Source organism: Pristiophorus japonicus, chromosome 1, assembly GCF_044704955.1.
Source record: "Pristiophorus japonicus isolate sPriJap1 chromosome 1, sPriJap1.hap1, whole genome shotgun sequence".
Lineage (NCBI taxonomy): Eukaryota > Metazoa > Chordata > Chondrichthyes > Pristiophoridae > Pristiophorus > Pristiophorus japonicus.
In genome coordinates this window covers 46367598-46392037 of record NC_091977.1, presented here as the reverse complement: position 1 = coordinate 46392037, position 24440 = coordinate 46367598, and the positions used below count along the sequence as shown (strand labels likewise).

Genomic DNA, 24440 nt, shown 5'->3' with positions numbered 1-24440 from the left:
TGTCCCCTCTTCCAGGTCATCTATGTATATTGTAAACAGTTGTGGTCCCAGCACCGATCCCTGTGGCACACCATTAACCACCAATTTCCAACCCGAAAAGGACCCATTTATCCCGACTCTCTGCTTTCTGTTAACCAGCCAATTCTCTATCCATGCTAATACATTTCCTCTGACTCCGCGTACCTCTATTTTCTGCAGTAACCTTTTGTGTGGCACCTTATCGAATGCCTTTTGGAAATCTAAATACACCACATCCATCGGTACACCTCTATCTACCATGCTCATTATATCCTCAAAGAATTCTAGTAAATTAGTTAAACATGATTTCCCCTTCATGAATCCATGCTGCGTCTGCTTGAGTGCACTATTCCTATCTAGATGTCCCGCTATTTCTTTCTTAATGATAGTTTCAAGCATTTTCCCCACTACAGATGTTAAACTAACCGGCCTATAGTTACCTGCCTTGTTAGCCATGGTTGAGCCACCTTCCCCGTTTTGTTTTTACTCCAGACAGGGATGTACATTTGTTGAAGTTCATCCATGTGATCTTTAAATGTTTGCCATTGCCTATCCACCGTCAACCCTTTAAGTATCATTCACTGGTCTATTCTAGCCAATTCACGTCTCATACCATCGAAGTTACCTTTCCTTAAGTTCAGGACCCTAGTCTCTGAATTAACTGTGTAACTCTCCATCTTAATAAAGAATTCTACCATATTATGGTCACTCTTCTCCAAAGGGCCTCGCACAACAAGATTGCTAATTAGTCCTTTCTCATTACACATCACCTAGTCTAGGATGGCCAGCCCTCTAGTTGGTTCCTCGACATATTGGTCTAGAAAACCATCGCTAATACACTCCAGGAAATCCTTCTCCACCGTATTGCTACCTATTTGGTTAACCCAATCTATATGTAGATTAAAGTCGCCCATGATAATTTCTGTACCTTTATTGCACACATCCTAATTTCTTGTTTGATGCTGTCCCCAACCTCACTACTACTGTTTGGTGGTCTATACACAACTCCCACTAACGTTTTCTGCCCTTTGGTATTCCGCAGCTCTACTCATACAGATTCCACATCATCCAAGCTAATGTCCTTCCTTACTATTGCGTTAATTTCCTCTTTAACCAGCAATGCTATCCCACCTCCTTTTCCTTTCTGTCTATCCTTCTTGAATGTTGAATACCCCTGGATGTTGAGTTCCAGCTTTGGTCACCCTGGAGCCATGTCTCTGTAATCCCAATTATATCATATTCGTTAATAGCTGCCTGCGCAGTTAATTCATCCACCTTATTCCGAATACTCCTCGCATTGAGGCACAGAGCCTTCAGGCTTGCCTTTTTAACACACTTTGCCCCTTTAGAATTTTGCTGTAATGTGGCCCTTTTTGATTTTTACCTTGGGTTTCCCTGCCTTCCACTTTTACTTTTCTTCTTTCTTTCTTTTGCTTCTGCCCCTATTTTACTTCCCTCTGTCTCCCTGCATAGGTTCCTATCCCCCTGCCATATTAGTTTAACCCCTCCCCAACAGCACTAGCAAACACTCCCCCTCGGACATTGGTTCCGGTCCTGCCCAGGTGCAGACCGTGGCACATTTAAAACAGAAATGAGGAGGAATTTCTTCTCTCAGAGGGTTGTGAATCTTTGGTATTCTCTACCCCTGAGAACTGTGGAGGCTGGATCATTGGATATATTTAACATAGAAACATAGAAACATAGAAAATAGGTGCAGGAGTAGGCCATTCGGCCCTTCTAGCCTGCACCGCCATTCAATGAGTTCATGGCTGAACATTCAACTTCAGTACCCCATTCCTGCTTTCTCGCCATACCCCTTGATCCCCCTAGTAGTAAGGACCTCATCTAACTCCTTTTTGAATATATTTAGTGAATTGGCCTCAACAACTTTCTGTGGTAGAGAATTCCACAGGTTCACCACTCTCTGGGTGAAGAAGTTCCTCCGCATCTCGGTCCTAAATGGCTTAACCCTTATCCTTAGACTGTGACCTCTGGTTCTGGACTTCCCCAACATTGGGAACATTCTTCCTGCATCTAACCTGTCTAACCCCGTCAGAATTTTAAATGTTTCTATGAGGTCCCCTCTCATTCTTCTGAACTCCAGTGAATACAAGCCCAGTTGATCCAGTCTTTCTTGATAGGTCAGTCCCGGCATTCCGGGAATCAGTCTGGTGAACCTTCGCTGCACTCCCTCAATAGGAAGAATGTCCTTCCTCAGGTTAGGAGACCAAAACTGTACACAATACTCCAGGTGTGGCCTCACCAATGCCCTGTACAACTGTAGCAACACCTCTCTGCCCCTGTACTCAAATCCCCTTGCTATGAAGGCCAACATGCCATTTGCTTTCTTAACCGCCTGCTGCACCTGCATGCCAACCTTCAATGACTGCTGTACCATGACACCCAGGTCTCTTTGCACCTCCCCTTTTCCTAATCTGTCACCATTCAGATAATAGTCTGTCTCTCTGTTTTTACCACCAAAGTGGATAACCTCACATTTATCCACATTATACTTCATCTGCCATGCATTTGCCCACTCACCTAACCTATCCAAGTCACTCTGCAGCCTCACAGCATCCTCCTCGCAGCTCACACTGCCACCCAACTTAGTGTCATCCGCAAATTTGGAGATACTACATTTAATCCCCTCGTCTAAATCATTAATGTACAGTGTAAACAGCTGGGGCCCCAGCACAGAACCTTGCGGTACCACACTAGTCACTGCCTGCCATTCTGAAAAGTACCCATTTACTCCTACTCTTTGCTTCCTGTCTGACAACCAGTTCTCAATCCATGTCAGTACACTACCCCCAATCCCATGTGCTCTAACTTTGCACATCAATCTCTTGTGTGGGATCTTGTCGAACGCCTTCTGAAAGTCCAAATATACCACATCAACTGGTTCTCCCTTGTCCACTCTACTGGAAACATCCTCAAAAAATTCCAGAAGATTTGTCAAGCATGATTTCCCTTTCACAAATCCATGCTGACTTGGACCTATCATGTCACCTCTTTCCAAATGCACTGCTATGACATCCTTAATAATTGATTCCATCATTTTACCCACTACCGATGTCAGGCTGACCGGTCTATAATTCCCTGCTTTCTCTCTCCCTCCTTTTTTAAAAAGTGGGGTTACATTGGCTACCCTCCACTCTATAGGAACTGATCCAGAGTCTATGGAATGTTGGAAAATGACTGTCAATGCATCCACTATTTCCAAGGCCACCTCCTTAAGTACTCTGGGATGCAGTCCATCAGGCCCTGGGGATTTATCGGCCTTCAATCCCATCAATTTCCCCAACACAATTTCCCGGCTAATAAGGATTTCCCTCAGTTCCTCCTCCTTACTAGACCCCCCGACCCCTTTTATAACCGGAAGGTTGTTTGTGTCCTCCTTCGTGAATACCGAACCAAAGTACTTGTTCAATTGGTCCGCCATTTCTTTGTTCCCCGTTATGACTTCCCCTGATTCTGACTGCAGGAGATAGACAGATTTTTGAGCGATAAGGGAGTCAAGGGTTATGGGGAGCGGGCAGGGAAGTGGAGCTGAGCCCAGGATCAGATCCATGATCTTATTGAATGGCGGGGCAGGCTCGAGGGGACAAATGATCTACTCCTGCTCCTATTTCTTATGTTCTTATGAACTGCCTCTAGCATTTGAATGCCTTGGTGACCAGTACTCAAGATAATGTCTGACCAGAGCACTGTACAGTTTGAGTGTAATTTCCCACCAATTGTACTCTACTGTTTTTGGTTATATAGTTCAGCATTTTATTTCAAGACACTAGCCCATAACAGTAAGCAAGGCTCATTTCCCACTGAATTTTACAAGAGAATCGCTTTAAAATTATACACTGGGGCATTTGAAGGTTAACAGGCATAGCTGGGAAAGCCTACAAAGTAAAAGTCCAAGTGAATTGGCTAAATAAAGGGCCGGTTTCCCATTAAAATCCAAGGGATGTGAAAGCAATCAGTTGCAGCTGGCCGATGACACGGTCTGCTGTCATGTTTTGTGATTTTTCTTCTTGCACTCAATCAGGTGAATTATGTCATTATTGTAGAATGGAACATTTTTTCAACTTTTGTCAGCCAATATGAGCATTAAGTACTCCCAGGTCCAGTACGGAAACTGTGAGAGGTGAACTTGGGGACACTGATCAAAACTAGAAAAGGTTAGGCCTGTTGCAGCCTCTACTTTGTCCCAACTATGCACTTTAATTTACAAGAGACAATCCCTACTGCACCAGTATAAACATTTCTATTTCCTGCGACTCCCTTCTTTAAAGCCTCAGAGTGAATGGAAATTTAGTGCTAATTTATGAACAGTTTATGCAGTGGGCCTGCATCCAATAGGAACTGGTTTATGATTACCCAATTTAATGTTATATAAGAGCTTTATGGCCATCAGAGACAGATCGTATCAGATTTACAGCAAAACCTTAGCATCAGTGACAAGCATGTTTGTTTCATGCTATCACTAAAGGTAGTAATCTCAGGATTGCTATCAGTGCCACGTGCTAGTCAGAGTAGGAATCGCAGAATAGTTCAGATGAATACGTGGCTTGAGGAGTGGTGCAGAAGGGAGGGATTCAAATTTCTGGGACATTGGAACTGGTTCTGGGGGAGGTGGGACCAGTACAAACCGGACGGTCTGCAATGTCATAGGGGGAGTGTTTGCTAGTGTTGTTGGGGAAGAGTTAAACTAATATGGCAGGGGGATGGGAACCTATGCAGGGAGACAGAAGGAAATAAAAAGGAGGCAGAAGCAAATTATAGAAAGGAGAATAGTAAAAGTGGAGGGCAGAGAAACCCAAGGCAAAAAACAAAAAGGGCCACGTTACAGCAAAATTCTAAAGGGGCAAAGTGTGTTAAAAAAACAAGCCTGAAGGCTCTGTGCCTCAATGCGAGGAGTATTCGGAATAAGGTGGATGAATTAACTGCGCAGATAGCAGTTAACGGATACGATGTGATTGGCATCACGGAGACATGGCTCCAGGGGGACCAAGGCTGGGAACTCAACATCCAAGGGTATTCAGCATTTAGGAAGGATAGACAGAAAGGAAAAGGAGGCGGGGTGGCATTGCTGGTTAAAGATGAAATCAATGCAATTGTAAGGAAGGACATTAGCCTGGATGATGTGGAATCGGTATGGGGGAAGCTGCGGAATACCAAAGAGCTGAAAACGCGAGTGGGTGTTGTGTATAGACCATCAAATAGTAGTAGTGAGGTTGGGGACAGCATCAAGCAAGAAATAAGGGATGTGTGCAGTAAAGGTGCAGCAGTAATCATGGGCGACTTTAACCTACACATTGATTGGGCTAACCTAACTGGTAGCAATGCGGTGGAGGAGGATTTCCTGGAGTGTATTAGGGATGGTTTTCTAGACCAATATTTCAAGGAACCAACCAGGGAGCTGGCCATCCTAGACTGGGTATTGTGTAATGAGAAGGGACTAATTAGCAATCTTGTTGTGCGAGGTCCCTTGGGGAAAAGTGACCATAATATGGTAGAATTCCTTATCCTGAACTTAAGGAAAGGTAACTTCGACGGTATGAGGCATGAATTGGCTAGAATAGACTGGCAAACGATACTAAAAGGGTTGACAGTGGATAAGCAATGGCAAACATTTAAAGATTACATGGATGAACTTCAGCAAATGTACATCCCTGTCTGGAGTAAAAATAAAACGGGGAAGGTGGCTCAACCATGTCTAACAAAGGAAATTAAGGATAGTGTTAAAGCCAAGGAAGAGGCATATAAATTGGCTCGAAAAAGCAACAAACCTGAGGACTGGGAGAAATTTAGAATTCAACAGAGGAGGACTAAGGGTTTAATTAAGAGGGGAAAAATAGAGTACGAGAGGAAGCTTGCAGGGAATATAAAAACTGACTGCAAAAGCTTCTATAAATATGTGAAGAGAAAAAGATTAGTAAAGACAAACATAGATCCCTTGCAGTCGGATTCAGGTGAAATTATAATGTGGAACAAGGAAATGGCAGACCAATAGAACCAATACTTCGGTTATGTCTTCACGAAGGAGGATACAAATAACCTTCCGAAGGTACCAGGGGACAGTGGGTCTAGTGAGGAGGAATTGAAGGATATCCTTATTAGGCGGGAAATTGTGTTAGGGAAATTGATGGGATTGAAGGCCGATAAATCCCCGGGGCCTGATAGTCTGCATCCCAGAGTGCTCAAGGAAGTGGCTCTAGAAATGGTGGATGCATTGGTGATCATTTTCCAACAGTCTATCGACTCTGGATCAGTTCCCATGGACTGGAGGGTGGCTAATGTAACACCACTTTTTAAAAAAAGAGGGAGAGAGAAAACAGGCAATTATAGACCGGTTAGCTTGACATCAGTAGTGGGGAAAATGTTGGAATCGATCATGAAGGACGAGATAGCAGCGCATTTGGAAAGCGGTGACAGGATCGGATCAAGTCAGCATGGATTTATGAAAGGGAAATCATGCTTGACGAATCTTCTGGAATTTTTTGAGGATGTAGCTAGCAGAGTGGGCAAGGGAAAACCAGTGGCTGTGGTGTATTTGGACTTTCAGGAGGCTTTTGACAAGGTCTCGCACAAGAGATTGCTGTGCAAAATCAAAGCACATGGTATTGGGGGTAATATACTGACGTGGATAGGGAACTGGTTGGCAGACAGGAAGCAGAGAGTCGGAATAAATGGGTCCTTTTCAGAATGGCAGGCAGTGATGAGTGGAGTGCCGCAGGGCTCAGTGCTGGGACCCCAGCTCTTTACAATATACATTAACGATTTAGATGAAGGAATAGAGTGTAATATCTCCAAGTTTGCAGATGACACTAAACTGGGTGGCGAAGTGAGCTGTGAGGAGGACACTAATAGGTTGTAGGGTGACTTGGACAGGTTAGATGAGTGGGCAAATGCATGGCAGATGCAGTATAATGTGGATAAAGGTGAGGTTATCCATTTTGGGGGCAAAAACACGAAGGCAGAATATTATCTGAATTGCGGCAGACTAGGAAAAGGGGAGGTGCAACGAGACCTGGGTGTCATGGTTCATCAGTCACTGAAAGTGGGCACGCAGGTACAGCAGGCGGTAAAGAAGGCAAATGGTATGTTGACTTTCATAGCTAGGGGATTTGAATATAGAAGCAGGGAGGTCTTACTGCAGTTGTACAGGGCCTTAGTGAGGCCTCACCTGGAATATTGTGTTCAGTTTTAGTCTCCTAGTCTGAGGAAGGACGTTCTTGCTATTGAGGGAGTGCAGCAAAGGTTAGAAACATAGAAACATAGAAAATAGGTGCAGGAGTAGGCCATTCGGCCGTTTGATCCTGCACCGCCATTCAATGAGTTCATGGCTGAACATGCAACTTCAGTACCCCATTCCTACTTTCTCACCATACCCCTTGATCCCCCTAGTAGTAAGGACTACATCAAACTCCTTTTTGAATATATTTAGTGAATTGGCCTCAACAACTTTCTGCGGTGGAGAATTCCACAGGTTCACCACTCTCTGGGTGAAGAAGTTTCTCCTCATCTCGGTCCTAAATGGCTTACCCCTTATCCTTAGACTGTGATCCCTGGTTCTGGACTTCCCCAACATTGGGAACATTCTTCCTGCATCTAACCTGTCTAAACCCGTCAGAATTTTAAACGTTTCTATGAGATCCCCTCATTCTTCTGAACTCCAGTGAATACAAGCCCAGTTGATCCAGTCTTTCTTGATATGTCAGTCCTGCCATCCAAGGAATCAGTCTAGTGAACCTTCGCTGCACTCCCTCAATAGCAAGAATGTCCTTCCTCAAGTTAGAAAACTGCACACAATACTCCAGGTATGGCCTCACCAAGGCCCTGTACAACTGTAGTAACACCTCCCTGCCCCTGTACTCAAATCCCCTCGCTATGAAGGCCAACATGCCATTTGTTTTCTTAACCGCCTGCTGTACCTGCATGCCAACCTTCAATGACTGATGTACCATGACACCCAGGTCTCGTTGCACCTCCCCTTTTCCTAATCTGTCACCATTCAGATAATAGTCTGTCTCTCTGTTTTTACCACCAAAGTGGATAACCTCACATTTATCCACATTATACTTCATCTGCCATGCATTTGCCCACTCACCTAACCTATCCAAGTCACTCTGCAGCCTCACAGCATCCTCCTCGCAGCTCACACTGCCACCCAACTTAGTGTCATCCGCAAATTTGGAGATACTACATTTAATCCCCACATCTAAATCATTAATGTACAATGTAAACAGCTGGGGCCCCAGCACAGAACCTTGCGGTACCCCACTAGTCACTGCCTGCCATTCTGAAAAGTACCCATTTACTCCTATTCTTTGCTTCCTGTCTGACAACCAGTTCTCAATCCATGTCAGCACACTACCCCCAATCCCATGTGCTTTAACTTTGCACATTAATCTCTTGTGTGGGATCTTGTCGAAAGCCTTCTGAAAGTCCAAATATACCACATCAACTGGTTCTCCCATGTCCACTCTACTGGAAACATCCTCAAAAAATTCCAGAAGATTTGTCAAGCATGATTTCCCTTTCACAAATCCATGCTGACTTGGACCTATCATGTCACCTCTTTCCAAATGCACTGCTATGACATCCTTAATAATTGATTCCATCATTTTACCCACTACTGATGTCAGGCTGACCGGTCTATAATTCCCTGTTTTCTCTCTCCCTCCTTTTTTAAAAAGTGGGGTTACATTGGCTACCCTCCACTCGATAGGAACTGATCCAGACTGATTCCAGGGATGGCTGGTCTGTCATATGAGGAGAGACTGGATTAACTGGGCCTTTATTCACTGGAGTTTAGAAGGATGAGAGGGGATCTCATTGAAACATATAAGATTCTGTCGGGACTGGACAGGTTAGATCCAGGAAGAATGTTCCCGATGTTGGGGAAGTCCAGAAGCAGGGGACACAGTCTTAGGATAAGGGGTAGGCCATTTAGGACTGAGATGAGGAGAAACTTCTTCACTCTGAGAGTTGTTAACCTGTGGAATTCCCTGCCGCAGAGAGTTGTTGATGCCAGTTCACTGGATATATTCAAGAGGGAGTTAGATATGGCTCTTATGGTTAAGGGGATCAAGGGGTATGGAGAGAAAGCAGGAAAGGGGTACTGAAGGAATGATCGGACATGATCTTATTGAATGGCGGTGCAGGCACGAAGGGCCGAATGGCCTACGCCTGCATCTATTTTTCTATGTTTCTATACTTCTATCTTTTCCCTTCACATCTCCCCCCCCCCCCCCCCTCCTCCGCCCCCACCATACCTTCCTTCCATCTAATCCAAGCCCCTCCCCCTGTACAAAATATGATTTATCCTGCTTTGGATTAGTTTTATGTTTTCCATGTCAATGATTGATCAGATTTAGCATATGTAAGTTACTTTTAATATAAGCTATTTGACTTTGTATCTTTAGTTAGCTAATTATAGTTTGAATACAGATAACATCATTTGAACGAAGAGCATTGTTGAGAGGATAGATGGAAAGTTATTTGCAGTAATGAAGTGACCTTTAGCAACTAGATGCATGGTACGGCTGCTGGTGCTTATTAGCTTCAGCATGAATTGTAGCCTTGTGTATTTTTGTGCCTTTTTATATGCAGGAAATCAAATCTATTGGAGATTCCCATAACAGAAAGGCCCAGCCATTTCTTGCTGCAGGAAATATTGATGACAAAAGACAGGTAGTGAGCTCCAGCTATAATTCTCCAATTGGCCTGTATTCTACTGGCAACATCGAAGATGCCCTCCAGGGACAGCTGCGTGGCCTGGTCATTGATCCAGAGGAGAAGTAAGTATGGGATTTGGATTCTGCCGAGTCTCTCTGCCTTAGACTGGTCAATTTATAGTCTCTGTCTTTGTTCTGTCCAGCTCTTGCTACTTGTACCTACTGTATATAAACAAAGATATTGTCCTCTCCAATAAACATGTGTTTTGTGGAAGAAATCAGTTTTGGAAAAGTGAAGCGGTTTTATATATACGATGACAGATGGGAAACAAATTAAAGGAGAAAACTAAACAACCTCAATTTTATGAGTGACAAAATCAAGGAACCAGTTACGATTTAATTGGTTTTTGCAGGTGGGGCCCAAGTATTGTTTCATGGACGTCCACATTTTGACATGGGAACCATTTACATTATTGTAGATACAAGTAGGTATGGTTTTGAAATGACATAAAATGAGCAAGGGTCTGAGTGCTGTGGTGATAACATTTATTTAATCACATGATCACAGAATGTTATGAAAACTTCACAATGATATCTATTCAAATGCTTAGAAGCTAAACATGATTTTTTTTCCAATCATTACGAAACAGGGTTTCATCTCCGATATCTGTGTTATCTTTAACCATTTTTCCTTACAGGAACTAGGCTACTTTGAGCACAAGTTCAATGTCAGACCCAAACCCTTCTCAGTAGTTTCCACCTTGAGCAGGTTTTATGCTTTATCTTTGATAGACTGCATGCATTTCTGTCTTGATTTTTGTTTCTTACAAGAGAGGACCAAGGGAAGTGCACAATGTACCAATATAACATGATCCCCTTTCAAAAATAAACCTATTTAATTAATACAGTTCAACAACCTTGTACAAAAAAATGGATTTGCAAATTCTGAAATTTACTGTATTGAGCTGTCATACATACCAAAATGCTTTTTCCAATGGAATATAAATAGTTTTAGTATAATTTTAGTATTACTCATGTATTTGTCTATTACTTTTGGGTGCTGCATGTTTCTATAAAGTTTGGTAGCACAGTTCAAATACTGATTCCCAAAGCATTTTAGATTTTCAAAGGAAAAAGTACTTTAATCCTTTGATCCTCTCACGTTGAAAATAAAGTGCAGCATTTGAATTGTCTATTATTGTCTACATTGCCATATGTTTGAGTACATTGCGTTGGTTTACTGTTTATCAGCTCCATGACAGCATGTTGTAGCAAAGCTTGGCTAATGCTTGATCCCTCGATATCGCATGTCAAGCAATTTGCATTTTTATCCAACATCCCACCTAAAGATAAGGAAATCAAAAGAAAGACCCAAAGCCTTGGAAATCTGAAATATAAACCAAAAGTGCAGTGTATGCACAGCAGGTTGATTGGCAGCTAACATAAAAAGATGGGTTAACATTTCAGCACTGAGTTTCATCCGAATTGTTAAAGTGCCTTGTTCTTTCTGATATAAAAACAGAAAACACAGGAAACACTCAGCAGGTCAGGCAGTATCTGTGGAGAGAGAAACAAAGTTAGCATGTCAGGTCGATGACCCTTCGTCAGAACTGGAAAAATGTTTGATGTAACAGGTTTTAAGCAAGCACAGATGCGGATAAAGTCAGGGATGGGAGGAACGAACAAAAGGGAAGGTCTGAGATTAGGGTTGAAGGCAGGAATGATTAAATGACAAAAGAGATGATAGTGCAAGGCAAAAAAGAGTGGTAATGGGACAAGCACATATTTCTCATGCCGATCTATCTGCTATGCATTTACAGTAATTTCTGTTTTTATTTTAAAGTAGGATTAACTTTAATTCATTATGTAATATAATCAGACAACAACAATAAATATGAATAGAAATGATAACTAATGAACCTCTCCATTTGGAGTAACAGATTAATATTGTTTTAAATATAATTTTGATGACTGAGCCATTTATTTTCATACAATGTAAATAACATTTGACATTAACATAATTGTAACGACAACCCATTTGTAATCTACTTGTGTGTAAACATTCTTGCACAGGAAGCAAACCCTTATTCTGTTGAATATCCTAAAAAAAAACACTGGTGGATCAAGACCTTTAACCACTGCAGCTGGATTTAGTAAGGATAAAACGAAAATTCTGCACGATATGTGCCACTGACTATATTTGGACATTACATTATTTCAGCGTGAGCTGCTCCATGTGTGCGACGGTTTCAACGTGGCGACCTGGTGATGTCATCAGGATCCAGGTCACCGTTTGGAGCGTGGGCAGGAGCATCGGTGGGGCCCTCATACAGCAGAGGAGCATGGAAGGTCGTGGCAGACTTGCGACGAGTGATCAGGGCAGACGAGTGATGAGGGATTGGGGCTGAGATGTCGTGGGTGATCGTGACGGAGGTTCGGCGAATGTTTGGTGCGAGGTGCAACAGGAGATCATGGCAGAGGTGCAGCGAGTGTTTTTGTGGCGGAGGAGCGGTGAGGGATCGTGGCGGAGGTGCGGTGAATGAGGGTATGGGGCCCAGTAGAGGCAGGGCCCAGAGGCAGCACGGGCCAGCCCACACTGCGATATGTGCGCGCACTAGGTGCGTGCAGCAGAGCAGGTCTCCAGTCGTCCTGGTTAACCCTTGCCACTGGATAAAGGCCTAGCTCTGTCAAGCCCGTGTGGTGGCTGGTGTGTAACGGTCACCACACGTTAAAAAAATCCACGCACAGGCATCTTCCACCTCCTCAGCTGGAGTTCAGGACTGGAACATCGGGTCCTTCATTGAAACATCTGTGAACTCTTGGTGGAAACAAGTCATCCTCATTCGAGGGACCACCTATGATGATGATTTCAATGGTGATCATGCAAGATTTTAACCTATTATTTTTCTCAGCTCAAGACTTATCAAAGAAAAGTACAGATATGTTGCTAATATAAAATTTTAAAATTCAATTCTTGGTCAAGATATCTACTATCAAACGACAATAACATCCTTTTCTGTACACCATAAAACTACTAATTATAAATATATTCATAAACCTGTTACTGTATTATTATAGCACATTCATAAACCTCCTATACTAAAAGGTACATTCATAAGCCTGTTACTTGTTACCTAATTATACAGTGCATTCATAGACCTACTGTACTAATGACTAAACTAGATACTGTTCTATTACCACACACTCATAAACCTATTGCATTAATACAGTGCATCCATAAACCTACTACAACAACTTGTATTTATATAGCAAATGTCCCAAGGCGCTGATTCACCAAAGGTATATTCAGACAAAAATGGACACCGAGGCAAAAGAGGGGAGATTGGGAGGGGTCACAGAAGTGTGTTTTAAAGTGGGCTTTGAAGCAGGAGGGGCAGAGGCTTTGAGGGAGGAAATTTCAGAGCATGAGACCGAGATGGCTAAAGTCACGACCGTCAATGGTGGGGCGAAGAATTCAGAAGAAGGTTGTAAAGCTGGAGGTGGTTACAGAGACGGGAGCGGCAAGGCCATAAATTGAATTGTACACGAGGCTGATCATTTTAAATCTGAGGCGTTGGTAAACCGGGAGCCAATGTAAGTCAGCAAGGATGGACTGATGGGTGAGCAAGAATGTACTAATTATACAGCAATGACCTAAAACTATTGCAGGGAAATCATAAATATGTTACAATATTAATTATGCAGTATATTCAAAAGCCTTTGTTATTATATTAATACAGTATTCATAAACCTACTGTACAAATTATGCAGTGCATTCATAAACCTACTATGGTAATAATACATTCAGAAACCTATTACATTAATACAGTACATAACCTACCATACCAATTATGCAATACATCTATTATAAACCTACCTAATACTATACATTCATAAACTTGCTACTGTACTAATTATACAGTATGTTCATTAACCTGCCACTGTACTAATTATACAGTATATTCATATACCTTTTATAGTATTAATTATATAGTACATTCATAAACTTGCTATTGCACTAATTATATAGAATACCAATTAATCTACTAGATTAATTGTACAGTGCATTTGTTAACATTCTACTGTACTAATACGGTACATTCAGAAAATTTATTGTACTAATATTATTTAAACATTGACTTAAAATGGCTTAGTAGAAACACTTTGGGGGCGAAATTGCTCCGCACCCTGTTTGGAGGCGGTAACCTTCCGGGGCCGGGACATTTATCGCCTGGCCCTGAAGTTACAGCCCCGGCGTGGAATTCGGCCTTTCTACCCCTCAACAGAGGCGGGGAGCTATCGGAGGCGCTCCGTGTCCGTGAAGGGACGCTCCCGGGCTGGGCCCAGCTCCACGCTCCCGAGCTCAGCGCCCCACCTAAACACGGATGCTCCACATATCGCTGATGCGGCAGAGCGCCCCTCCCCTTCAAATTAAAGGGCAGGGCCGCTGCGCACGCTGCACTGGGCCACCAGGGACGCCCTCAACCGGGCTAACAGTGCGGCATCCAGTACGGAATGCCGGGCAGCAGGGCGGCGGCCCAGTCGAGATGAGGGCCACCATTGTCGGGCCGACAGAAGAGTCGGCTGACAGAAAAATAAGGCGGCCCACGGTGCAAACGACGTCCCCTTTAATGGGCGGCCTGGCGGCGGATGTCTGCCAGCTTTGTGACCCGCAAAGCTGGCGCTGACATCGGCTGGCACCATCCTCACTGCCCGCGGGGCAATTTCCCCCACGTGGCATAAAGTGGTCGGAGCGGTGCCATAAGGGGTCGGTGCATGCGCCAATGACATCATCACCGTGCGAGCGCCAGCCCAGGGCGCAAATCATGAGGCACAAATCGCAGGGCGCAACGCTAATGGCACAATGCCCCCCAAACCTCCGGGACAATTTCCCCGGAGGCGCTATAGACCCCTTCCCCCAGGCGATAACTTTGTTGCGCCCCATTAGCTCCCCCCCACGGCTATAAAAAAAAGCAATTTTGCCCCTTTAACTTTACAAACTATAACAATATATAGTAATTGAACAAAGCTCTAAACTGTCTTATAAATTGAATCAATATATTTACCCACTTAATGATTGTATAAGCCATTACTCCAGAAACCCTAGAAATAAATGTACATTTTTGTATAACACAGATACCTTATCAAATTAGGATGTAAAACCCCTGCATGTAGAACAGCAACATGCTTGGCAGTGAATCTTTAAGCTTCTGCACTGTAATGCAGTTAGTAAAGATAATGGAGGATTGCATTGCATATAAACCTAACTTAAACTCTGAAGAAATATTCATTTGACTCTAATAATATTTTAACATTTTACAATACTGCTTTTTGGGACTTTTTTTAAAAAACGATTTTAAAATGTAACTGTGTTGTTAGAAAGGAAGACAGCAGCACACTCTAACAAAAGCCTGACCTTTAAAACTCCAGTATCTCATTCCCATTAATCCAAATTTATTAACAAGTTTTCATCTATCGTGGCTAGTTTAGAACTGGCTCTGCCAGCTGGGATGTTATTTGGGTTGCCTTTACCAGGTGCATTTCATTGAAGCAATTGTTTTGTTTTGTTAAAGGTTTTCATATAAGTCCATCAATGATTAAGGGATTCTGCAACTTAACCAGATCTTTGTAATTCTGGCCGTTTAATGTTCTCATATGGAAAGAATTCATAGTGACTTTTAGTGTCAGCTATACAAAGCAATCACACATGTATGTGGGTACACTAAAGCAAGAACTGTCTGACAGATTACTTTAGCATCCTTTTAGCAACCTGTTTCAGGATCAAGGTGCCTGGGGATGGGGGATGTTGAACCATTTTGTTCCCTTTGGTGTGCTTCCCAAAAATATTCAAAGTCACATTGCTGCAAAACAATTTTATTTTCTCCTCTTTCCTACTGCAACTCAAATGGTAAGGCAGAGCTTTGGAGTTAGACTTCTATGGAAGGCAGAACGGTTCATATTTATGCAGTAACAAAAGAGATTTTTTTTCCTGATTGTATGTGCCTCAACTTGGTACTGCTACAATCGGAGATGGTTGTGTAGAGCAGGCACTCATCACACCATAAACTGTACTCTGGTGAAATATCATTTCCCATGACAGGATTGTTGTTCTAGCAGTGCTGCATGTCATCGGAGATTTATTTTCTAAATTAATATTTGTAATTGGAGAAATAGCAGGAATGACTGACTGTTGCTCGGCGATATCCTTCCTGAGCAAAATAGAATTTCAGTTGCCATGTGAAAGTTTAACTCAAGTATGTAATTTTTTCCTTATACATTGCTGCACACTTAGAGTTCATGCCAACAAATAATATTTGCAATGTGACAAGCTGGATTGTGATTAGTGATATGTCAAATTAATGGAGTTCCTTCCCCTTAAATTCTCAATGATAGGTTACGGTTTACAGCTTGTTGAAGTTCACAAGTTTGATAAGCAATCTAACTATATTCTGAAGGGTTGGAATTGCACCGAAGAGAATTGCAATGTCACCTGATATTGGGAAATGCAAGGTCCCCTGTTATGGTACCAAGCATGGTTTTGATGTTGGGAATTGGGTGGTATTATTAGAACAATATAGGTAGAGGAAATCCAGTTTTATTATTAGCCTGCTGCACATCTGGGTTAAGGGTGTTTAGTGATGTAGACAGACTTCCAGAACAAAAATCAGTCTCACCTTGAGGATTTGTTTATCTCAAAGCGTCATAACGGAAGATGAGTGTTAGAAATAATTACCCAAGCATTTCTGACACATGGCAAAGATGATCAATAAAATGTTCTCTCTTTACATTCTTTGTTGCCTGTGGTTTACAAATGCTGCTCTGTTTTTGTGGCCATACAATATATTTTGTAATTTGATCCATATATGAGGTCATCAGTAGGTAGTTCACCTTCCGTTACAGGTGGTAGAAGCAAGTGCAGTGCTCCTTCTGTGGCCAGTTTCTTTTGGGCCATGTCAATTGACAGCCTCAACAAAATTTTGCCCTCAATGCTCCACAGTCAGAGCAAAATGCACTTTTCCCTTCCATAGCAAGTCATTTACACAAAGAAAATCTATCAGGAATATGAGTGCAAGTCAATGAAATTCTCCACTCAGAAGATATGGTTGGTGATATCTCCTCTCTGTTAACACAAGAATTTATCGGCCAATCTTATACTTCTGCTGCAAGTACAAACAGAATTTAGCTCTGTTGGTAAAATAAATGATACTAGTTGGCGTGGTATATGGTACAATTGAAGTCGATGGATATGTAAAACGGGCGATTGATCCGATACCACTAAAAGTTCCACCCATAGTATTTCTGTGCATGCATCACGTGATCAGCTATTTCAGAAGAACATAAGAAATAGAAGCAGGAGTAGGCCATACAGCCCTTCGAGCATGCTCTGCCATTCATTAAGATCATAGCTGATCTTTGACCTCACCTCCACTTTTCCCCTCGATTCCCTGCTAATCTCCTAATGATCCCCTAGCTCATTGATTCAGTCATAAATCTCCTTGTATATGATTTTCAAATGATAGCTTTACTCTTTTTTTTCCTTAAAGCATGCCATACTCGTCACTATGGCTACAGCAGCATAATATGGGCTCTTTTACCATATTGGAGATGTACTATAAGAACCAGATGGTGCGAAGGAAATTGAGTGCAAAACTTGTAGGCAATTTAAAAAGCTTTGCAGTAGTAACAAGAGTTGTAATTATTTGGGGACTTTCATTATCCTAAGGCAGACAGTGATAAGGCAAACGATGGTAAACAGAATGCGGAGGGGTTCGGGAAAAAAATTGCCAATCAAGCAATAGGTAATCATTGGGAGATTTTAAAATCTGAGATGGGTAAAGTACAGATTAAGTACAGGAGGAAAGGGGATAAATTAAAGGCTGGGATTCCATGGATAGACAGGTTGGAGCAAACATTATTGAAATAAAAAAGTTATGTAAGAACTATACAGAAGAAAACTATGAGAAATAAGTAAAAGTATACAACATGAAGCATCAAAGAATAGAATAAAAGCATGAAAATATAGAAGGGAAGCAAAAAGCTGAGGAATGCTGAGAGAGGAATACGTTCAATATGTGACTTTCTCCCCATTAAATTTCATCTGCTATTTTTAAATACTTTGACCCACTCATTCTGTAATTTCTGTGTTGCCTCCTGAGATTTCTCTGCCCCTCCTCAGGTGTGACATTGGTCTAGTGTGGAAGCACAAAACAGGCGATAGTGAATCAGCAGCCTGTTTAACTGCCCAACTGACTTTAATGGGACGGGGTGTAAAACAGGCTGCCAATTCGCCAACACCTGTATTGTGCTATTGCCGAAGGCCAATTTCGCCCCTCCCCTTTAAAGTTTGGTAACATCTGCAAATGTTACCATTTTGTATTGACCTTCGCAATACAATTCTTTTTTCAGCCAACAAGTTTCTTGCAGTGTAAAAAGTTTCATAGCATCTAGTTTACTGTACTCCTGTAAATGACCAAAATTGTATAAAATGAGATGTTAGAGAATGGAAATAGTAGAAAATACAGATATAGAAACAGCCAAATATTATTAGAGTCTTTAAATATTATCTCTTGTTCTGGGATTTTTATTTGCTGTACACAAAATTCAAAAATCTATCTGCTTACTGTAATTTACATGTTCATGCAGAACTAAACCAGCACCTGGAGTTCAACAATCAGATGTATACAAGATGCTACATGACAACCAGGAGGAAAGTCATGAGCCAAGGCAATCTGGGTCCTTCCGAGCAATCCAGGATTACCTGGAGACCGATGAAAGTGGTGAGCTCCTTGTCTTTATTGGTGCAAAGCATTGCTACCTAGTTGGGCTCAGAAGATTTAATTGTCAATTGGAAAAAAAATTAGTTCATTGGATGTGAGCATCGCAGGCAAGTCCAGCATTTATTGTCCATCCCTAATTGCCCTTGAGAAGGTGGTGGTGAGCCGCCTTCTTAAATTACAGAGGGTAGTTAAGAGTCAACCACATTGCTGTAGGTCTGGAGTCACATATAGGCCAGACTAGGTAAGATCGTCAGGTTTCCGTCCCTAAAGGACATTAGTGAACCAGATGGGTTTTTATAGCAAACTGGTAGTTTCATGGTCACCATTACTGATAATTAACGTTTTATTCCAGATTTATTGAATTGAATTTAAATTCCCCAGCTCCTGTGGCAAGATTTGAACTCCTGTCCAGTAACATAACCACTAAGCTACCGTACCCCAAATGTCATTGATTCATATCATTTAGAAGGCTAATGGGTGATTTGATAAAAGTTTTCAACACAACAATTTACACTGGTTGGGAAGTCTAGGACTAGGGGGCATAGTCTAAAAATTAGAGCCAGGCCTTTCAGAAGTGAAGTTATGAAACATTTCAACACACAAAGGGTGGTAGAAGTTTGGAACTCTCTTCCGCAAATGACAATTGATGCTAGATCAATTGTTAATTTAAAATCTGAGATTTTTAGATTTTTGTTAACTAAAGGTATTAAGGGATATGGATCAAAGGTGGGTATATGGAGTTGGGTCACAGATCAGTTACGATCTCATTGAATGGCAGAACAGGCTCGAGGGGATAAATGGCCTACTCCTGTTCCTATGTTCCTATCATATGTGTTTAATCACAAGGCCTGTCCCATTGTTGGTATTCATTTATTTGTGACATCAATGGGTAAAGGGATACTTAGGCTCAAAAGGTGCACTGTGCAATGCATATAGAGTGGAAGGAAGTAATTTCTGCTCCTTTGTGGCGACACTAGAAGGGATTGTGGGAATAACTCGTGTATAAATCACCGATATATTACCACCTGTCAATTTGTTTGTATACCGAGCAAAGAGTCCACATATGGCTGATCGGACAGCGATATTAGCTCAGTGGACTGCAGCTAAATTTGTGGAGCTGACGCATAGATTGTTCAACAGTGACCATTTCAAATTCGGAATCATTTTTAACCATTATCTAACTTTGTGCAAGGTGACAAAGGGAATCGTCCCGTGGTTACTAGAAGTGTGAGGGCTCCAGTGACAAAAGTCGGTGGTTCAGCCGGAAGTGTTCAAAAGCTGCCGCTGTGTGACAAGTGTGGAAATGGAATAGTGTAAGTATTTTTATGAAAGAAGGTGGATTACTTTTTATTCGTTCCTGGGATGTGGGCTTCGCTGGCTAGGCCAGCATTTAGTGCCCATCCCAAATCGCCCTCGGGAAGGTGGTGGTGAGCCGCCTTCTTGAACCGCTGCAGTCCGTGCGGTGAAGGTACTCCCACAGAGCTGTGAGGGAGGGAGTTCCAGAAGTTTGACCCAGAGACAATAAAGGAACTGTAATAGCAACAAGATGAATGCTGCTTGGAAACAGGTTTTAAGATTTCCTACCTCTTAATTTCTTTTTCTGATTAATGTACAATTTGAAAATCAGCTGCATTGCTTTGAGCCATAACATAGAATTTGCAGCACAGGAGGGGGCCATTCAGCCCATCTTGTATGTACTTAATTTAAGCCCCTCTTGGGTACTAATTCTATAAAGTTCCTTTTTCTTGCTCTCTCCCCAAACTAATCCCAGCTTCCTGCTTTTCCAATAAAACTGCTATGAGGAACTGGGTAGTGTTGTGGATTATTCCACTGTCCTTTCCCCTCTGAGGCTTGCACGTCAAACCAGCCCGGACTGATGGGATGACTGCAGGAGTCCGACATGAATTGAGTTTGCCTGCCTCATGTTTGGATGTTGGTTTACGTGTCTGGAGAGAGGCTCAGTTAACTGTCACCAGGTGTCAGTCACGTCACAGTCACAGTTCCCACCATTACATGGGAAGCTACAGGTGTCATAAAGCCGACACAGAGATAAATCTTTCAGATCCCTGAATTAGATTATTATAAAATGGTCATGTGATAGAACAGGTTATAAAATATTGTGCATTGCATAAAACTCTTAATTTTAATACAACCGCCCTGTACAGACTAACTCCCACCTAACTAATAAAATTTATCTCCTCATTGTTTCCCACACAAATGTGGGGGATGTCTTACTCTCCCCGCTGTGTGTGACAAAATCATCAATCTACTTATAAAAGGTTTACAATTTTATTACACATTGTGCGAAGAGCAAATCTTCCCCTGCGATTGGAGCTTACAAAAGGAACATCTACATCCATTTGGTTCTGGGATCCTGTTCCAAAGCTGTCGACCACTAAATAATTCAGCAATGTCCTATCTTTTTAAAAGGAATCACCAAAAGTTGTTTCGTAAACACATTTTGTGACAAAAATGAGACATGGATGTTCTGGTTCTTCCTCCTCTGCCCAGCAAAGACAGTAGCCTGGAAAATCTGGACAGTGTTAGGTGGGGGGGTGGAGGATGATAATTTGACATAACGAGTGGGGGGGGTGGGGGGTGGGTGGCAGAGGGGATGGACATTACTTAAACCCATTCCTTTATTTCATGGACTGACTTCAGGTGTGTATCATGGGCATTTCTGGGTCATTCCTGAAATTCTGCCTAGCTTTGCTCCTGATAGGCCCAGTGAATCCTACACCTGCTGAGATCAGGCATGATTTTCATTCTGGGCTGCTCAAGGCCCCAAAGGTAATCAATCAATGTGGCCCTTACGGCTAAAGGGATCAAGGGGTATGGAGAGAAAGCAGGAATGGGGTACTGAGGTGAATGATCAGCCATGATCATATTGAATGGTGGTGCAGGCTCGAAGGGCCGAATGGCCTACTCCTGCACCTATTTTCTATGTTTCTATGTTTCTAATCATAAGGACTACCGTAAGAATTGCCCCGATGTTTTTCCTTCGGCCTGGTAAGGGTCTCAGGTGCCCCACTATTGGATCGGGAAGGTCCTGCCCCCAAGTCCTAATCGGGACAAGTGCCTCTGTTACACGCAGATCGATACAGGCACTGACCAGCAACCCCGGACATTCAAATGACCCTGTCCTTGGGAACTGGGACAGGATTAGCAGCTGGCCAAAGGAGTGGGTGGAAGTGCCATCCCATCACACTGCTGCCCACGCACCCCCCATCCCACCCCACAGACCTCCTCAAGAGGTGCACAGATCATCTAGCCTTTACCTCTTTAAAGGTAGAAATGTTAAATTTCAAAAAAAATGTGAGTATCTATTTGAATTCTGCCACTCCCCCCCCCCCCAATTTTAAACATTGTTCCAACTTTAATGTCCTAGCTTTCAGACCACGATTTTTTGAGTAGACAAATCCACCTGCAACTTGTTTCAGGCACGCATCCTGGGTAACTAAAAATTACGTGATTCCGTTTCATGTGAGGCGCACTTTGGGGTCAATCTACCGTGGGAGATCGCGACTTGATTTTGGACACCGATCCATCAATTTCACATCTGAAAAACAGGCGCATCGATGTCCAATTTCTCTACCCACTCCCCGTGTTACTTTCAGTTCCTAAATCGTAAAATTGCACTCTCGCTGGATACTTGAACTCTAATTTAATTATTGTATAATAATCCTTATGCAGCGGTACAGTGGTCAAGGCCCGTGATAAGTATCGTCACCCAGAATGCTTTGTCTGCTCCGACTGTGACATGAACCTCAAGCAGAAGGGTTACTTTTTCATAGAAGGACAGCTGTACTGTGAAGTCCATGCCAGGGCACGAACGAAACCACCAGAGGGATATGATGCTATGCCCGTTTATCCGAATGCGAAGGCTTAAATTTCCTGCAGAGAATTCAAAGGAAATAACAGATCAGATCCACTACTATGGGAAGTCTATCTTGTCATTATTTTTCTGAATCTCTCAAAATGTGGTTAATCTTTAAATACCAATGGTCTTCCTCACAGCAAGATATATTTGCAAAATGCAACTTGTTTAATTAGCTGCGTTAGCCGATTGCTACCCTGTAGACCTCGCAAAAAAAACTGCTCTACGCGTTGGCATGTTGATGCAACGAATTATATGAACAACTTAGTCTGTATAATCACATCTGTTCAAGCAATAAAATCAATGTGTTGTTGAAACATATTGTACAGTGAGTGCAAATAAAAGGAACTGAGCACGAGCCGCTGGGCTTCTGAAATGTACACGTGGATATTAAACAATTGTACTGGCAGACATACTTCATACTTTAATGGTATTGTGGGTACTTTATTTTAACCAAAAGCAGACATTATTAAATCATTGTGTTGGAACACAAATGCATATGTTTATGGCATTGTGGACACTTTTATACAAAATATAGGGATTGTGTGGGAAGATGGAGTTGAGGTAGAAGATCAACCATGATCTTATTGAATGGCGGGGCAGGCTCATGGGGCCAGATGGACTATTCTTGTTCCTATTTCTTATGTTCTTAATACACATTAAAAGTTTATATCGGGTTAGTTTGTTGGGATTTAACCTTCACACAGCAGATGTAAAAATTAGTTGCCAGATGTTAATATATTATTCTAATAAATAATAAAACCTATTATCTTCATACATCAAAGGTGGCGGAAAACCACCCTCCAATAAAAGCACAGGTGCCACCTGCATGGAAGGAGCTCACCATCTGTGTCAACGAAGTCACCCTAGCTCTCTTGTACCGAGCTAATATCAGAGGAGCATGGAAAAGGCAAGTGCATTCTTCAAAGTGCACACATTTCTTCGAGAGCACATTAACCTTGGCAAAAACCTAAACTGGGAACTGCCATACCCTCAGGGGGGCACTATTTTAAGCATTGTACACAGCCACTGCTCTTTTGCACACACACACACTTCCATATTGCCACAGCTGCATGGCGCACTTTTCTTGAAGATGGAGGTAGCAGCCAAGGAACAATCATGTTAAGTCTTGTGGGAACCCACTGTTGTGAGCAGGTTTCTCAATGGGGTCAGCAGCCATGGATACAGAGCATAGCTCCGTTCTCCTCAAAGCCAACAGTAATGTATTTGCTTCATGGGTTCTTTGCTTAAGAATTCATAGCAACATATTGCTATTAAGAACTAGTTAGTTTATTAACAAAGGTTTAACAATCACACTACACATTACCAGTTCATCCACTAGGCTCACAACTGCACATACCTCATCGTAGATGGCCTAGACCCAACTGACTGGGGTTTTATTGAGTCTTGTGAACATCACGTGACTGGCTAAGCCACTCACAATGCAATAGCTCTACAACTATTTTGTAAAACATAAGAACATAAGAACATAAGAATTTGGAACAGGAGTAGGCCATCTCGCCCCTCGAGCCTGCTCCGCCATTCAATAAGATCATGGCTGATCTGGCCGTGGACTCAGCTCCACTTACCCGCCCGCTCCCCGTAACCCTTAATTCCCTTATTGGTTAAAAATCTACCTGTGACTTGAATACATTCAATGAGCTAGCCTCAACTGCAGAGAATTCCACAGATTCACAACCCTCTGGGAGAAGAAATTCCTTCTCAACTCGGTTTTAAATTGGCTCCCCCGTATTTTGAGGCTGTGCCCCCTAGTTCTAGTTCCCCCGACCAGTGGAAACAACCTCTCTGCCTCAATCTTCTCTAACCCTTTCATTATTTTAAATGTTTCTATAAGATCACCCCTCATCCTTCTGAACTCCAACGAGTAAAGACCCAGTCTACTCAATCTATCATCATAAGGTAACCCCCTCATCTCCGGAATCAGCTTAGTGAATCATCTCTGTACCCCCTACAAAGCTAGTATATCCTTCCTTAAGTAAGGTGACCAAAACTGCACGCAGTACTCCAGGTGCGGCCTCACCAATACCCTATACAGTTGCAGAAGGACCTCCCTGCTTTTGTACTCCATCC

At 42.5% G+C, this 24440-nt stretch overlaps 1 protein-coding gene across 2 annotated transcripts in view; it reads left to right on the top strand.

The window, feature by feature from the left end:
- pdlim3b (PDZ and LIM domain 3b) overlaps window positions 1-22777 on the top strand; it is a 101565-nt gene extending 78788 nt beyond the window's left edge. The window contains exons 4-7 of one of the 2 annotated variants that reach the window (XM_070879136.1): window positions 10394-10464; window positions 18339-18472; window positions 19665-19785; window positions 22166-22777. In XM_070879136.1, the coding sequence (XP_070735237.1) occupies window positions 10394-10464; window positions 18339-18472; window positions 19665-19785; window positions 22166-22361 (522 nt within the window). In that variant the 3' untranslated portion in view covers window positions 22362-22777. Of the gene's footprint in view, window positions 1-9630; window positions 9819-10393; window positions 10465-18338; window positions 18473-19664; window positions 19786-22165 lie in introns of both variants that reach the window. The other variant, XM_070879128.1, reaches the window with a different exon arrangement.
- Window positions 22778-24440: the final 1663 nt, after the last annotated feature.